Source organism: Pangasianodon hypophthalmus, chromosome 3, assembly GCF_027358585.1.
Source record: "Pangasianodon hypophthalmus isolate fPanHyp1 chromosome 3, fPanHyp1.pri, whole genome shotgun sequence".
Taxonomy (NCBI): Eukaryota; Metazoa; Chordata; class Actinopteri; order Siluriformes; family Pangasiidae; genus Pangasianodon; species Pangasianodon hypophthalmus.
Genome location: NC_069712.1, coordinates 12,165,001 through 12,183,050, shown reverse-complemented (window position 1 = coordinate 12,183,050; position 18,050 = coordinate 12,165,001). Strand labels below are relative to the sequence as shown.

Sequence of the window (18,050 nt, the reverse complement as noted above, 5' to 3'; positions counted from 1 at the left end):
CATGTTCATAACTCTATAGAACACAAGTATTTCTAGTTATAAGCAGTAAGTTTTTATGTATTTTGTCCTTAAAAACAAACTTTCAGTTCTAAAAGCAAAACAATAAGACAGCAAATGGTGCACTTTTAACACAAATAAACTGACCAGTATCAGGAGATAAATGAGAGAATAGAGATATAGATATATATAATAATTTATTTCTTGGGTAATAAAATAAGGGTCCATTAACGTAATACTTGAAAAAAAAAATAAGCTGAGGCACGATGATGACCAAAGCCAAGCTCACCCTTGCGTTTAAATTTGATTTTAGGAAAATGACATCCTGCTTATAAGAACATCACTAAGAGACAGTGGTTTGTTATATGAAGTGGTTTATTATATGAAATGTTTGGTGCTGCCTGATAATGTAGGACTTTATAAAAAATCAGAAGAGCTTTTAAAGCTCATCTGAAATGTAACTAGTGGTACAAAATAAGATGGCTGATAAACTAGCACTGGCGTAGGGATCTAGTGAAAACCTTCACTGCAACATTTGGGAAGATGTAAAGAAGTCTGAGATGATAGTCATAGATTCACTCTGTCTCCTTATTTATTTTTTCATTCTGCATTTAGATTGAGATCATTTTGTCTTTTATTACAGTCTGATTAAGATATGATTTTTCAGATGTGCTACAAAACCTGAATATTTATAGATTTGTCTTGAAAAATAAGAAACTAGCCTTGAGAAGGGGAAAGTTGGACTTGTGTTTGCTGCCAGTAGAGAGTATGATTATGCGACTTTTTGATTTTTTTGTAGGTTCATACATACTCTTTTGCAACGCAGCAGATAGGTTGTTGGTTTAAATGAGTGTTTCAGTATTGTTTTTTGGACGTTCATGCAGACTGTATAAAAAAGGCAGCAGGCTGTATTTGGGTGTAGATGGAATGGCACTTTTTATGATCTCTCCAGCTCACTGTAAGGAAAGAGTCCTACTTTGAGCTATGTTAGAACCCATTGCTATTGCCTTCTGGTTAACTGCGAATCAGCTTGGTTTTATTGATGCAGAGAGACTTAAACAGTTTGTGGACATCTGTGGTGACTGGTTTGGGAGCTGTGGACTGAAGCAGCAGCAGTGGAGGGGAGGTGATCAGGGCCTCTCCATGTTTAAGCTTCTATTAGCTCTCTTTGTACATGTGGCACAAATGTGTCAAAAGCCTGGAGTGAAACAATGCCTGCTCATTCTCTGCTTAATACAGCGAGGAGAACATACACACCCCTTAGTGCCTTACTTCACACACCACTCACACATACTCAGGCACAATGAAGCATCTGGTGGCTTTTTCCTCTCAAGAAGTCTTTTCTTTTTAGCTATTGTGTGTTTGGTGAGCAGCATGTATGCTCTTACAGCAAATCTACTTTACTAAATTAGAGACGTTTAATGATGGAAATGTAGAAGGTAAAAAAAACTTTCATCCTGTCAAGCTGACTTTTTTTTGTGTTATGTGTGATGATGAGATGCTTGCTCACTGCTTGCTCGTCGCATTAAGAGAGTGTGTGTGTGTGTGTGTGTGTGTGTGTGTGTGTATGTGGAGCCCCCCAGCAGCAGAAGGTCAAAGGGGTCAAAGTGATGAATTTTTATGGGGCTGTTCCTTGTGTTTCAGGCCTGTCCCATTCTCCTCGCGCTGCACTGCCTCTCAAAGCCACCTAAACTGGCCAATTTGTCCTGCCGGGCCCTAGAGAATGGGCCTGTTTGAGACTTAAATACCAGAGGGAACACACACACACACATCACCTCACTGGCTTTCCCCACCTACCCCTGTTGTGCTGAGATGATTTGTGGCCTGTCCATTCTGTGCAGGCAAGGCCAAACGTGCTTGTCCAGGACCGTCAGCTAGCTGAGAGACCCAATGCCATTGTTTTAGAGGGCTTTTCCCAGATGTTCCACTGGCTAAGATGAATAGGCAGCATTCCCCTCCACCTCTCACTCCCCTTTATCCTGCTATCTGTTTTCTACCCACACACCCCCTACATGGCCGCCCAGAGTGATCTGTCCAGCTCTCCTTCACTCACAAACTGATAGCTAGGTGTGTGCATGGGCATGCAGATGTACTTTTGGAAAGAGTGTGGACTGTAAAAGGTGTAGTTAGGCACTTTGGGTCACATGACTAATCCTGTGGCAACTGGGTGTATTGTCAGGTTTAGATGTAGTGTAAGAAGCTAAGAGAGCTGGAATATCACAGCCTATAAGCATGCGTATCTTGTCCTTTCAAACCTTATGATTCCATGTATTCTGGAAAATCTGCCAAAAAAAAAACTTGGATGTTTATAGACCAGCATTCCGGCCATGCAAAATACCTTTGAAATCATGGAAATGGGTAATGTGAACTATAAAGCCTCTGAAATTGCACAATTTGGTGTATTTTTTCCACAGATATAAAAAAATACTGCAATAGTGGAAAATAAGCTAAAATATGCAGCTATATTTTAGTCCTTGATGATCAGGGACTAAATTAAAATGAGTATTGATAGGCTTACCTGTTGTAAGAGTCGTATGAACACCGTATCAGAATTCCAGGTACAGAAAGGCTACAAAAAATATGTCTCTGTCGCATATTAGCAAGATTTCATTAATATTTTGCTTACTGGTAGTTTAATAAAACCTGTAGCTTTGTGGAAACAAATGTCATGAAAAAGTACTGGAAATGTATTTCCTAAAACACCGGGGAAACCTGATTATCTTTACAGGCTGCCTTATGTGTCATTACTTAGCCAGAGACAGCAAGTATCTCTTGGATACTGCTTAACTTCCTGGAAAAGCTTCCTCCAAGGATAAATTGAATGGTTAAAGGCTCTAGCTTCCTAAAGGGTTCTGCTTGGAGCCATTTTTGAAAGGGCTGAAAGGTTCTACGTAGAATCATTAAGTGTACAGACAGACTGACCTTTGCTTACACCACCTTGGCTATCATTAACTTCACTGAGGGCCTTCAAAGCTGCAGGATGTTGTGGAAGCCTTATTATACCATCAGCTACTCAAGGACAGTAATTCTGGTCTTTATATTATAGCATATATATCAAAGTTATAGTAATAATGCTTTTTTTTTTTTTTAAATCAAATCGCATTATCTTTGGACTAGTTGTATAGTTTTCAGATATCTTTTTAGAGGCAAGTCTTTTAGAACTGAAGTAGTTATCTATGTTGTCCTGTAATGTTGGGTACAAGCCCACAATATGGAAGCCTTACTCTGCATTGAGCTGACCTCTGAACCTCAGAGCCTCCTCCTGTAATCTCCTTCCATCAGTCAGAGCAGACGTTATTGATTTCCAGCTCATAACTCCTCATGCCACCACTCACTGCCCTGCCATTACACCAACATGATGAGCCATTGTGAACTTTTATGGATCAGAGTAATTAGATCTCAATTAAAGAGAGAGACAGAGAGAAAGAGAAAGGTGAAGCCTGTTATAGCCACCTTGGCTGCCATTATCAACCCAGAGACATGTAGTGTCACTTTAAAGCTACAGAACTTATTGAAAGCCATATTATCTACTTATTAACTGCCTATATTATTGAACAATGATTCACCAAGAGTGCCAGGGATGTTATGGTTTGAAATTTTCACCATATGATAACCTAGTATAAAAATATCACTTTTGGGTTTGGTATTAATTGACCATTTAAAACTATGTACCCCTGGGGTGAAAATTAAAGGAAGTATTTATTTTGAAATCTTTGTATAAAAGTCTCTTTGCATGTGCGTATGTATAACAAAAAGATCAAATCTCCTAATTGTGCTTCTTACTGCAGGAATTAGCGACATGAATTGGATGGGACTAAATTCCCAGAGACTCTGGTAATAATTACTTTACCCCACCTCCCCATGAAAAAGTAGTCCAAGATATTTTTGAAAATTACTTTTAGATAAAATCTCATACACTGATTGAGCCAGAAAAGTATATGGAATGGAAGCCAAAAAAGCCAAAAATGTAGATGAAATGGAAGATTTTATTCTGTATTTTCAAAAAAATAAAAAAATCAACAGCGAGGTAACCATCCATCCTGCAGGAATATCTCAACATAGGGTTAATCCTTGTGTTAACATATTCCTGTACCTTGGCAATGAAAGTAGAGGTGTTACAGCATTGGGTATTGTAGTGATACTGAGCGAATGTCTTCATCCTGAACGTGTGTGATTTGAGAATGCCTGTACCAGAAATAATGTTGGTCATTGCCAAGATTGGCACTGCCTGGAGAGAATTGGCAGCTCCACTATGAGCATTGGTGGTAAAATATTAACGAACCATGACTGCCAACAGGGTCTCTGACTCTAAGCGCCAAACCCAAAGTGCCACAAACCCAGTGGAGTGACAGAAAAACATTTCTAAAACAGCACCATCGAGACCCATCAACTCTAACACCTCGCTGTTTCTCTCGCTCTTTAATTGAGATCTAATTATTCTGCTCCATAAATATACACAATGGCTCATCATGTTGATGTAATGGCAGAGCAGTGAGTGGTGGCATGAGGAGTTATGAGCTGGAAATCAATAACGTCTGCTCTGAGTGATGGAACAAGACTACAGGAGGAGGCTCTGAGGTTCAGAGGTCAGCTCAATGCAGTGTAAGGCCTCTGTATCACAGGCTTATAACCAGAGTTACAAAACAATATGGACAATCCTATGAGACTAGCAGACTTTTTTTTAACTTGGATAATTAACTAGTATAACTGAATGTTTTCTTTTTTTAGTGAATCATCTTAATGTCAGTTTTACTATAATAAATTGTGGCTTGTTTTTTGCCTTATTAGTCCACAGAGAATATGATTCATTTGCAAAAAAAATATCATGATTTGATAAAGAATTATGTTTTTAAAACACTATATGTCAGAGTGTACAGTAAGACATTATTTTACTGTAGTTAGGCATAGGATTATTCTTAACAATATCATTCAGTACAGAAGTACTGTACTGGTTTGTGTGTGTGTGTGTGTGTGTGTGTGTGTGTGTGTGTGTGTGTGTGTGTGTGTGTGTGTGTGTGTGTGTGTGTGTATTGGGCAATTGTATGATTGGACTGAAACCATCTCCAGCTGTGTGTGGCTGCAGAAGCAGAAGGTATGTGTTCTGAGAGAGGGATTTATTGTGAGGATACATTGATTTAGCCTCTCTGTATAGCCAAAGCATCTGTAACTGAGCTGTGCTTTCTCTCTCATTGATGGGATTAACACTCTAAAGAGCATCTGACATTAAGTGTAGGCTTTGCTCCAAACTGTCCCCCATCAGACACACTCCACAACTACTTACAGCCAATCGTTTCGGCTCATTTATAACCGTTTAAGAGAATCAATATCCATTGATGAAAGAAGAGCTGCACAGTATAAGGTCTAATGAAGAGTGTTTGTAGGACTGTACTAGGTGACCTTTCCCCCCTCCAGAGCAGTGTCTTCAACCACAGTAGGCACGTTAGACTGAAACCCAGCACTTATCTTTAGTGTAGCACAGAATTTCAGCACTGTGTCATCTGTACGTTGATGTACCCATCATTATTACATTAATGCACAATGCCAATATCACACTGTACTATAGTGTATATTGTATTTATACCACATCACTGTTGAATGCTGCACTCTGATTGGTCAGAAGGTGTTGATTAATTTTATGTGAAAGCACTGCTGGGACAGTAGTTCAGCTGTAAGGCAAATCACAGGTTATTATTAATGCACTCATTCTAATACATTATCATTCCTATAGAAACAATTTGCACTGGAACTTGTTTGCTGGACACTTCACATAAATGGAATTAAAAATGTGTGCAGTTGTTTGTGTGAGGAGACTTTATTTAGCATTTTTGGATGAAGTCTCCAGTGTCAGTACTTTGTAACAGTTACAAGTAAAACTGTTCCTCTCATGTTTGCAATACGAAGGTAGGCTTTGTACTTTGTGGTTTTTCGGTAGTACGACAAGCTGCATTTTTGTATTATTAACTTTGAGAGAGAGAAAGAAAAAAAAAGAAGCTGTCGAAGGAACTGTCTATAGCTGCTGTAATGTAAGATGCATAATATATAATGTTTTGCAGACATTCCTCAACATTAAAAATACCTAAGAATGGATAAAACGCATATACTGTTTTTTTTTTAGGAAATAAAAAATTGCTAGTGTTAGAAAATTACTGTGGTGGGATTTATTCAGTGATACTCTACTCTCAGCTCATTCAATATAAATTCAGGGTTAGTATCTCTCTTTTCTGAAGTATTTTAGCATATACTGTATAATTTGTTATCAATAGATATTTTGCTTGCAGTATCCTGAGGAAGTCTTTCAAATGTCTGTAGTTGGTTATTTCCTCTCTCCCACGTATTATAGCTCTTTATTTCATTCTAGAGTATCAAATGAAAAGCCGAGTTGCTGTAAAATGAGTTAGGGTAATATCATTTAAAGGGGGTTAGTGAGTGTGTACAGGATTTAATTTATTAAGATGCTGCCTTTTAATGGGCAGCTGAAAGAGACTTCTGTGTTCACACTCTCACTGAGGTTGCTGGACTGACCCAGAGACCAAACTTCAACCTCCCTCTCTCTCTGTCTATCACTCTAGCTCTGTCACTTTACTGATTGTGATGTATGATCAACAATTAGATGACTGGATCAGGTCAGCAGCTGTCCTCTGGTCATTATAGTGTGTATTAGCAGAGAGCACCAGGCTTTCCTTTGCCCTGAGAATCATGATGCACTTGCTTTTGAGTGAGCTCATAAGCAATAGCATAAGGTTAAACTAGGTAAAAGGAATCATATGGAATCAAGTGTTGAATAGACAAAATAAGGTGAGATATAGTGGCCTGGGTCTTTAATATTGTCAAATTCCTTCAAGTAAATTGTAACTAGCATTAGTAGTCAGCATTTTCTTGCTCTCCTAAGCACAAAAATTTGTGAAGAAAAATTTTACCTTCTTCTTGGTTAAAATGGGAAAAAGCTTACCTTAATTTAGCAGATTTCTGTGTTTGAATTTATTGTATGTACAGTATGTATGTATGTATGTTACAGATTTATTTTTCTTTATTTAATCCCATCAATGAGAGATAACGCACTGCTCATTTACAGATGCTTTGACTATACAGAGAGATTAAAGCAGTGTGTTCCTATAGACTCCTCTGTCACACACACACAAACACCTGCTCCTTCAGCCACGCAGAGAGGGAGATGCTTTAAATCCACATCTGGCAGGAATAACCTTTCCTTCACCAAACAGATATGCTAAATCCTATTCACTATCTATGCTCGCTACATAGGGTAAAACATAATAATGTTTCAAAATCTATGTAGATCGCTATAGTATCCCTAACAAAATGTTATTTGTAATTAATAACAGAAATATATAATTTCAATTTAATTAAAAATACATAAAAGATCAAATAGAATATGTATTTATTTGGAGCCTTTTTCCTACATTAATCAAAAATAGTAGAATTTGCAGCATGACAGCACTACTTACGTTAGCATGTTTCTGTGTGTTTGCGATTGTGCGATTGATTGATTTATAGTATTTAATCACCGTTAAGGAGAGGCGTCCTGTGACTCGCTGTTCATCAGTGAACACATGAATAAGGATGACAGTCTTGATCTCCACTGAGGGGTCTCACTTTTCACGCCTCCAAATGAGACAAAAAGCGTCTTGGCACAAGCAGCTGGAGATTGTGACACTTAGGATTATAAGTGACCTAAGTATTATCCCCCATTCATTCTTAACTCAGACAGAACGTTTTAATACCAAGGTCACAAGATGCTTCTCAATGTGTTTATCATTCAGTACGGTATATAAATCAAGTCCTGCATTAGTGAAAAGTAGTGACATTTTTCTTGTTTTTCGTGAAATCCTAAATTCTTAGTTTGTTTGAAAAAGGCTAGCTGCACAACCAGGAGAAGGAAGTAAGAGTATATGCCTTGTGTATGTGTGTGAGTGAGAACAAAAACATCATCAGCGCTTGGCAGATCCTGCTCCCCATGGATTATCAAAAGCATTTAAACATGAATGGATTTTGTGCTTCTGTACTCTGTATAAATGGATACTCTTAATTTCAGTAAGGATGCTCTGGCAGCGTGGCCCGTCTGAAACGGCGAGAGTTTTCTGCTTGGCTGACTCTCTGGCTGAGACAAGGACAGAGGGAGGGGTTCTGGTGAAGAGAGCTAAAAGCTGAACCCTAAGTGAAAGGCCTTATTTAAATAAAATTATTAGTTTTACATTCTGTATTTATTTTCTTGGCCAACCTTCGTAAAAGTGTTTTGTTTTCTTAAATTGAATGTCACTGACTTTCAGTTTATAGACTAACTATTGTTAGTTATTAGCTGAACTATGTTTTTTTTTTTTACAGCAGTAATTTCTGAGAACATAAAAAGATCAATTTCACAGCATTGTCTCAGTGTGTGTGGCTACAATGACTTTGTCAGGCTGAGTATCTCTGCCTTTAGCCTTTTTAGGGAGATCTTTTCTTGGGCTTATTCATGGCTCAAAGCAGCTTAAACCCTGTAAAGCGCATTAGTTTGAGGCTGCAAAGGGAGCACCGTGAGCTGGCGCTTGGACCCAAATGAGCAAAAGATGGAGCGATTTGTTAGAGCTTAGAAAGCATCCAAATGGAGGGAAGAAAGGAGGGGGAGAAGGAGCGAGGGAAGATGGTTTGCTCCTCTCTTTTCTGCCGCTGTTTGTTTTAATCTGCGGCACAGCTCTGTGAGCTTGCTGGCCTGATTTGTGACATTTCATTCTAAAGGGCCTTCTTTTTCCCCTTTCTGCTATATTGGCTTGACCTAATTAACTAATCTGTGCTTTGAATTTCAATCAGGCCTGTGGGATGGGAACCAGCAGGACTGGCTTTACCTCATTCAACTGTCTTCAAACACAGATGGTCGAATGTTTAACTAATTGTTAAAAAGACTTGACAAAAGGGAATTTAGCCGCGCACACAGTCTTCGGGGGTCAGGACAATACCAAGACATAAAGAGGGCCAGAGGGACATGATGCTCTTTTCTCCATTTCTGGTTCCTCAAAATCATTAAAATGCATTGGGTGTTATTGGGGTGGTTTGGACTCGATATGCTACATAAAGGTCCTGGCTTAGCTTTGGCTATAACTGCAGCATTAGTTATATAGGGGTGTGGCTGATATTGTAGTATGACATCTGAAATATGTTTACCTTTAATAGGAATTTATAATGGTTTGTACCAGGAGTATTCAACTACAATGTGTAAAAAGGTCCAGTTACATAAAAGTTCTTGCTTACAAAGGCAACAAACATAATTGAATGACATCAGTTACTTTTTAATGCAAAATTAATAACATTAATAATTAGTTCATAGCTATAAATAAGATAAATTGAAGGGGTTATGTTTTTTTCGCACTGGTGCTTCACAATAACACTTTTGATTAATGCCACAGACTCATGTTTTGAATTTGATAGGCATATTTTGGTTTTTGTCATCAATTTTTTTTAAAGCCGTTTCTTTAGGTCATGTACTAAACAAAATGAAAAAATATCTCCTCTTTCTGACCTAATGTCTATAGCCTTGTAGCTAGTCTGTGGAAGCAATGAACCAATTTCCATAAATGCCATAAAAAAAATCCAAAATGAAAAAATAATAGTCAAAATAGGTATAGGATTTGTGATAGAACCATTTTGACTATTATTTTTTCATTTTGGATTTTTTTTTATGGTTTATGAGAGTAGCTGCATTGTTATAAGTAGTTTCATAGTTTGTGACCCTTCAGTGGTTTAAAATGGCAATTACAGAAAAGTTGAAAATTATGTGTCTTATGTCTTAATTATGTCTTAAATAAATTACAGCAATGGTGTATAGATTTTTAACCTGAGCTTTCATACTGTTGTAGAGGCAGTTCATCTAATATTAATCCAATATTTGTTAAACCTAGTTGTTATTTCTATTATTAACTTCATCTGTCATTTCTCTCTCTGTGTGCCTCCAGAGTCTGTGTTCTACAGCCACCATGCAGACGGTTCGAACTGCAGACACCAACGAAGTGGACAAGCTCATATTCCGCGAGTCTGACAATGACCGCAAGGTGAAAACTGCAAACCATATACATGCTCAAACATCACACTACTACTAAAATCGTTCACAATAGCACTACACTACTATTAGAATATTATAATAGTTCATCTTCGTATCACCATAAATCAGATTTCAATTATTTACCCATTTCTTCAGAGCATCTGCTATTTATTTGAGATTCACGCCAGTCAGAGAGCAGGTGGAAAACTGTTCTTAGTATATTACTAAGTAAATCTTAGTATATTAGAAGCCTGAATAACTTTATTTCAGTAGATAATTTTATATATTTAAACTATATATACATGTGGCCACCTGGGAAAACCTTTCACACTGTCAAATTTTAACATTTTCTATTGTGTATATTTCTGAACACTACAGGAAATATGTTTCTCTTTGGCATATACCTCAACCACAAGTTACAGCCTTTTAAAATCTGCTTAACCTCACAAGTGAAAAGGAAGAAAATTGAATTTAAAGCTTTCATTCCAGCTGCAGCATCACAGACATTTTGACAGCCAGTATCTCATTACAAACTGAAATGATTAGGTTTATATTTGTTTCTCTTGATAAAAACCTGACATTCACTGTGTACTAACAAGGTTTTATACTTTATATTTATACAGATAGACTGTTTTTACCACTGCATTTGATAGACTGGCATCTTACCGCATATGAGCTATGTATGAATACAGCTTAGGCAAGAATAAGGTGAAATATATTTATGGTTTCTTAAAGTAGATGTGTCGAAGTATAGGCAGAAAAACCCAGTTTTGACCAAAACCCAATCTGTCGTTATTTAATTGGCTGTTTGCCAGAATCCAGCCAGAGCATCATTCGACAAGTTTTCCAAGACCATCACATATATAGTAATGTACATATAAGCACCATAACCTAAACTCTCCCATGACTTTATATTACAGTGGTGGCCTTGTTATCTTGGAAGCTGGTAGTATAGACTCGGCTCTGCTTTCTGTCTTGTAGGTTGTGCTACAACTCGAAAAGAAGCTTTTTAACTACATTAACCAGGATGTTTTCCGGGAAAACAATGGAACGCTGGTGAGTTATGATTTCTCTGTTTATCCTAATGCTTCATTTGTTCGATTTTATTACAAAATGTATCAAACAGGGTCTTTATGTTTTCATAAATTTTTGTTTTGTGTCAAAAAGAGGTATTTAGAAAGTGCAGCCCCATTTATGACATAGTTAATATAATTAGGCACATATTGTGAGGATTTGTGAGCATTTGAGAGCTGACAAGAAACTTCTTATCTTGTATGTATGTACATATGGATACACACACACACACACACACACACACACTTGTCTTTAAGGCCTGTTTAATGAACAAATATAGTCTGTCCTTACTTTCCTGGCTATAAACACAGGAGGTGACTGTCCTAGTACGCATTCAGTAGAGAAAGTGTGTGTTCAAGCCTTGGTCCCTGTATAGGTGTGTGTGTGTGTGTCTGTGTGTGTGTCTGTGTGTGTGTCTGTGTGTGTGTCTGTGTGTGTGTCTGTGTGTGTGTGTTTTCTTTCACATCACTGGAGAGCAGTAAGATGAATGACTCGATGGCTCACAAGAGATAATCTGATGGTCATGTTCCAGTTAAACATACTGTCTTATGAGCCTTATGAAACAAACTACCTTTCCAAAACGACAAATGTCCCTCCTCCCCTCCCAAAAGGGGAAAAAAATTAATAAATAAATAAAAATCCATTGCATCCTTCATCAACTACTAGACTTGTACCGGCTTGACAGAAATTTAATTCGAGGCAGCTCTTGAAAATAATTATTGTATTTTGAGAGGAGTAATCATTGGTGGGGACATGATTGAATGTGTCCATGCCTATTGACTTTTGCTATGATTAATAGCTTTGTTTAGTCGATATTCCCATCGAAATTGTATAATTAATTATCCGGGTGGCTGTCAGGTGCAGAGGATGGAGAGCTCTGATGAGGATTTGGGAAGATTAAATTTTCCGGGGACCGCTGCGTCGAGGGGGCGTGGGGTTTGCTGCTGAGGGGGAGTGTGTGTGTGTGTGTGTGTGTGTGTGTGTGTGTGTGAGAGAGAGAGAGAGAGAGAGAGAGAGTATGTGTACCATTCGGCTGAGACATTCAGCAGTCGAGGACTGCGCTAAGTGTACTCTCCCCCCCACACCCACCCACCACCACCCTCAATCTCTCATCTTCCCATTGATTTTGTTTTAGTATCTCTTTATTGTAACTTTATCTGTTGTAGCTGGCCAGCCGGTGGGACGAACGAGAGCGCAGGGAGGGAGGAGTGGAGCAAGTGATGAACTTTTCTGTCAGGCTGCTCATGCTCCTCGCGTCCTCGGCCACCACATGTCTCAAGACTTTTTAAGAGTCCGAATAAATAAATAACATGGCTCTTCTGTGTAGGTCCAGCCATATTTTATCTGTCAGGGAGCCTAAGCAGCAAAGCAGCACTAATCTAATGTGAGTCCAGTGTTCTGCAAGCGGAAGTGGCCAAACACACTGTTCCAGTGTCTTTCTCTGACTGGCAGGAAACACGTGTGGAAAGGTCAAAGTGGCAACTGAACCTAAACCGCTGCCCAAAACTTGACCACTGACCATACCTAATTAAAGTGTGAAAATAAACATATTTATCATTACTTATGATCACTTAAAATGATATCTAAATTTATAAATAAAGAAGATTTCTGTTGTCTACTCAGTCCCGACTCTACTTGGAAGGAACAGAAACTTTTCAAAGGTGAGCAAATGAGTAGTTCAGCATAGACTTCTATTTCTTATAAGGTATTTTAACTCCAGTACAGCACTAAAGAAGTCCAATTCAAAACGCGGTGTGAACTTTACTTGTGGCTAAACTGTTTCTTCGACATGATGCCCTTAAACAATGAGCTAATTTGTTTGATTTTTATTTATTTATTTTTTTACTTGCTAGTTTATATGTTTGTATTGCTGTTTATTACTTGTTTGTACTTTTGTATTGTTTGTTTGCATACTTGCTATGTTTGTATTGATTGTTTATTTATTTATTTATTTATTTATTTGTTTGTTTGTTTATAACTTGTTTATATGTTTGTACTGATGTTTATTTGTTTGTTTATATATTATTTATTTACTATTTGTAATTTTGTGTTATTTGGCTTTTCGGTTTGTTTGTTTGGAGTTTTTTTGTTTTGTCTTTATTTTGTTTTTTAATTTCGTGTATGCCCCTAGTATATTTCCATTCAAAATGTAATGGTAACTCTGTGCGAGGTGTTTGGGATGTGGCGATCATCCACCTTCCATTCTCTCCTTCGTGTCTGCGCTTGACAGTATATCGTTTTGGCACAAAATAATGAATACATCATAAAAATTGGGGGCCATATTGGCCGTGCAATGAAGGCAAAGTGTGTGGCGTAAAAATCAAATTAAATGACCTCTCACCCAGCTCTTATTGATGGCATTTAATGGCGGCCGATGTTGTCAGGGCCGTATTTGACAAAGTATAAATCAAAGCACAATTATGGCAAGGGACATAGCATGAGCCGCCAGAAAGCCGGGGGACATTTCACTGTGCGGTTTTCCAGAAAGGCTCAGCAATAGTCTCCGGCTAGCGAGCAATCAAAGCCACCGTGATTTACGTGGCTGAGCGTATTGAGGCGAAGTGCACATTTTGAGCTAATGCTGACGTTTATTTTTATTTCTGGTGGTACTTCCTCATTTGAGCCTTTGTCTTGTGCACCGGCCCTGTGATCTCTGTGCCCTTTCGAGCCTCAAGGTTAGTGGTAACTGATAAACAGCACAAGCCTCTATAAAACAGCAGGCCCTTGAACTTGGACGAAGCTCGGTTTTTACTGCCGACCCATCAGAGGGGCAAATCATTCTGCTCAATTGAGCCACAATGAAATGTAGTGTGAAATTTTGGCCCTCAGGCTGTCTTGTTGAATGCATTACTTACATACACATTCTCACTTACCAGCAAAACACAGACTCTTACTTATGCCACCTCTTATTACACAAACTTTCCTGATGGACTGCTGCGTTTAATTTCACTCAGGTTTATTTCAGAGGAAAGAGACACCTGTTCTAAGAAACAGACACCTGTCCTAAGAAACACACACATTGTACTCATACTCAGTGTCTTTCTCCTGGGCATACACAAAACTCATTTCATATATGCACTCAAGCATGTAGTTTGCATCTTGTGTGTGTGTGTGTGTGTGTGTGTGTGTGTGTGTGAAAGAGTCCAGCTCTGGTAATGTGATGGATGCTCTTCTTGAAGCACAAAGCCAGTCCAAACACACAACACAATACAGACACACAAACACAATGTACAGTAATGAAACTATGCAGGCATATACAGGAGCACATAGATGTCTTTCTCTATATAGCTAAAACACACACACACACACACACACACACACACACAGTTGAGGCAGTGATGCAGGCGTCAGTTTTACCTGTTGGTCTCTCCCATAATTAATGTGTACACACACAGGCTAATTATTCTGTTCTGCTTTGATTAATGACTTTAGCTTGTCTCAGTCATCCCTGCATCTGAGACGAGAGCTCAACTCCCTCCGAGTGTGTGCAGCTGGGAGAGAGCATGATTGATGAACACTGCACACACGCGTGCACACACACACTCTACTGTTAGGAAAGGCACTTACTGTCATGTGTGTTCACAGAGCCTGGTGTCAAAGGACACACAAACACACATCAACACACACATGCCAAACACACCAACATAGACATCCATGCACACACCAACACTCACATCCATACACACTCCAACACTCACATCTATACACACTCCAACACTCACATCCATGCACACACCAACACAGACATCCATACACACTCCAACACTCACATCCATGCACACACCAACACTCACATCCATGCACACACCAACACAGACATCCATACACACTCAAACACTCACATCCATGCACACACCAACACTCACATCCATGCACACACCAACACTCACATCCATACACACTCCAACACTCACATCCATACACACTCAAACACTCACATCCATGCACACACCAACACTCACATCCATGCACACACCAACACTCACATCCATGCACACACCAACACTCACATCCATACACACTCAAACACTCACATCCATGCACACTCAAACACTCACATCCATGCACACTCAAACACTCACATCCATACACACTCCAACACTCACATCCATACACACTCAAACACTCACATCCGTGCACACACCAACACTCACATCCATACACACTCAAACACTCACATCCATGCACACACCAACACTCACATCCATGCACACACCAACACTCACATCCATGCACACTCAAACACTCACATCCATGCACACACCAACACTCACATCCATGCACACACCAACACTCACATCCATGCACACTCAAACACTCACATCCATACACACTCCAACACTCACATCCATACACACTCAAACACTCACATCCGTGCACACACCAACACTCACATCCATGCACACTCAAACACTCACATCCATACACACTCCAACACTCACATCCATACACACTCAAACACTCACATCCGTGCACACACCAACACTCACATCCATGCACACTCAAACACTCACATCCATGCACACACCAACACTCACATCCATGCACACTCAAACACTCACATCCATGCACACACCAAGACGCAGATCCATGCACACTCAAACACTCACATCCATGCACACTCCAACACAGACATCCATACACACACCAACACTCACATCCATACACACTCCAACACTCACATCCATACACACTCCAACACTCACATCCATGCACACACCAACACAGACATCCATACACACACCAACACTCACATCCATACACACACCAACACAGACATCCATACACACTCAAACACTCAAATCCATGCACACACCAACACTCACATCCATGCACACACCAACACTCACATCCATACACACACCAACGTGCACATCCATACTGACACCAACACAGACATCCATACACACTCAAATCCACCACTTTTTCCCAAAAAGTAAACCAACATTCATAAACCAGGTGGGAAAAAATAAGTACACCCTATAATTCAGTAACATGTAGAACCACCTTCAGCAATAATAACTTGAAGTAAACATTTTCCGTAGGAGTACATCAGTCTCTCACATCGTTTTGGAGAAATGTTGGCCCACTCTTCTTTACAACATTACCTTAGTTCATTGATGTTTGAGGGCATTTGTTTATGCACAGCTGAAGATCCCACCACAGCATCTCAATGGGGTTTGTTTTTTTCTTCTTTAGCCATTCAGATGTTGATTTGCTGGTGTGCTTGGGACCATTGTCCTGCTGCATGATCCAATTCTGGCCCAGCTTAAGCTGCTGGACACATTTGTCTTAAGAATATTCTGGTTTAAAGTGGAGTTCATTGTTGTCTCAATGACTGCAAGTTTCCAGGTCCTGTGGCCCAAATCATCACCCCTCCACCGCCATGCTTAAAAGTTGGTATGAGGTATTTTTGGAGATATGCTGTGTTTGGTTTTCCCCAAACGTGGTGCTGTGCATTATGACCAAACATCTCCACCTTGGTCTCATCAGTCCAAAGAATATTGTTTGAGAACTTTTGTTGAAAGCCGTACTTGTTCAATATTTTTCCGATTGTCATGAACATAAACATTTAATGTGCTTACAGTGGCCTGTAGATCACATGATGTAGCACTTGGGTTTTTCTTTATATCTCTGGGTATTATACAGACTGACTGAATTTGCTGGGATGCCCACTCCTAGGAAGATTGGCAAGTGTCTTAAAGGCTCTCAATTTGTAAACAATGCTTCTCACTGTAAAATGGTGAATTTCAAATTGTTTGGAGATGGCCTTATATCCTTCTCAGATTGATGAGAAGCAACGATTGCTTCTCTGGGGTCATTTTATTACTGACACCTTACCTTTAATTACTCTCTTAATGAATGATTGTGGAAATAGGAATGATGTACTTATTTTTCCCAACTGGGTTCTGAATGTTGGTTTACTTTTTTGGAAAAAATGACTACACATTGAAATCTGTTGTGTTTTTTGTTGTTGTTGTTGTTGTCACCTGCTATTATTTGTTTGTTTATAGAAGTTGGTGAGGACCACACAATTGTTATTTAGGCCCTGATAAATAAAAACATAGAGTTGAAGAAGAGGGGGCACTTTCTTTTTTCCATTACTGTATATGCTATTGCTGCCACAAAATGAAGGACAGATTTTAACATAAATTTTAATTTGTCTGGAGATCACATTCAAGCACAGAAAGTTGGCTAAATAAAATAATTAATTTTTTTTCATTTAATTCAAAATGAAATTAATTCTCTACAAATCTGTTGCTCTCTCCACAGCTATTAGAGTTTGATAAAGAGAAGGCTGTCTTTAAGGATCGTCTGCACGAGCTGGAGATCTCCTTTCCTCCCAGGTATGAACTCCTCTTCTATCCTCCTGCACCTCCTCTTCATTTCCTGTTTCTTTATTATGATTTATTATCCTCACTTCCTCTCCTCTCATTTCATGATGTATATGTATCCCTGGTGATTAAATACAGCCATATGCTGTTAACTCACTGTTGGTTGAATCATTTTCACAGAGCCATTTAATTAACTATAAGGAGGTGAGAATTAATTGAATAAATACGGAAGAGTACTGTTTTGGTGTTAGGACACCGAGAGATCACTTACTGAGACAAAATAATGGCATCATAGCATGGACACAGTCTAGATGATGTACATCCATATTGTTGGACAATACCTGTTGATACTTTTTTCCTAAACTCTCTTAGAGCACATCTGGAATTTTCAAACTGGTAGTATCTGTTTTCTGATGGCATCTCATTTGAGTAATTTGTATGGACAGACAGCAGATTTTCCCCTCAGTGCTTCTGAAATAACATGCCTCTGATTTTGCCTAATAATGCTTATGTGAGGCAGAACAGCATTAATATTCTATTGCAGTCATTCTCTGTGTGTCCTCTTCTTCAAACAAATGAATGTACAATTAGGCCTTTCAGAAAGGCAGCAGGGG

General features: G+C 38.9%; 1 protein-coding gene across 4 annotated transcripts in view; it reads left to right on the top strand.

The window, feature by feature from the left end:
* Positions 1 to 18,050, top strand: part of LOC113540195 (inositol polyphosphate-5-phosphatase A) — a 158,388-nt gene that overhangs the window by 121,111 nt on the left and 19,227 nt on the right. For all 4 annotated transcript variants that reach the window (XM_053232839.1, XM_026936509.3, XM_053232840.1 and 1 more), the window contains 3 exons: positions 9,942 to 10,037; positions 11,009 to 11,083; positions 17,375 to 17,448. In XM_053232839.1, the coding sequence (XP_053088814.1) occupies positions 9,942 to 10,037; positions 11,009 to 11,083; positions 17,375 to 17,448 (245 nt within the window). The remainder of the gene's footprint in view (positions 1 to 9,941; positions 10,038 to 11,008; positions 11,084 to 17,374; positions 17,449 to 18,050) is intronic.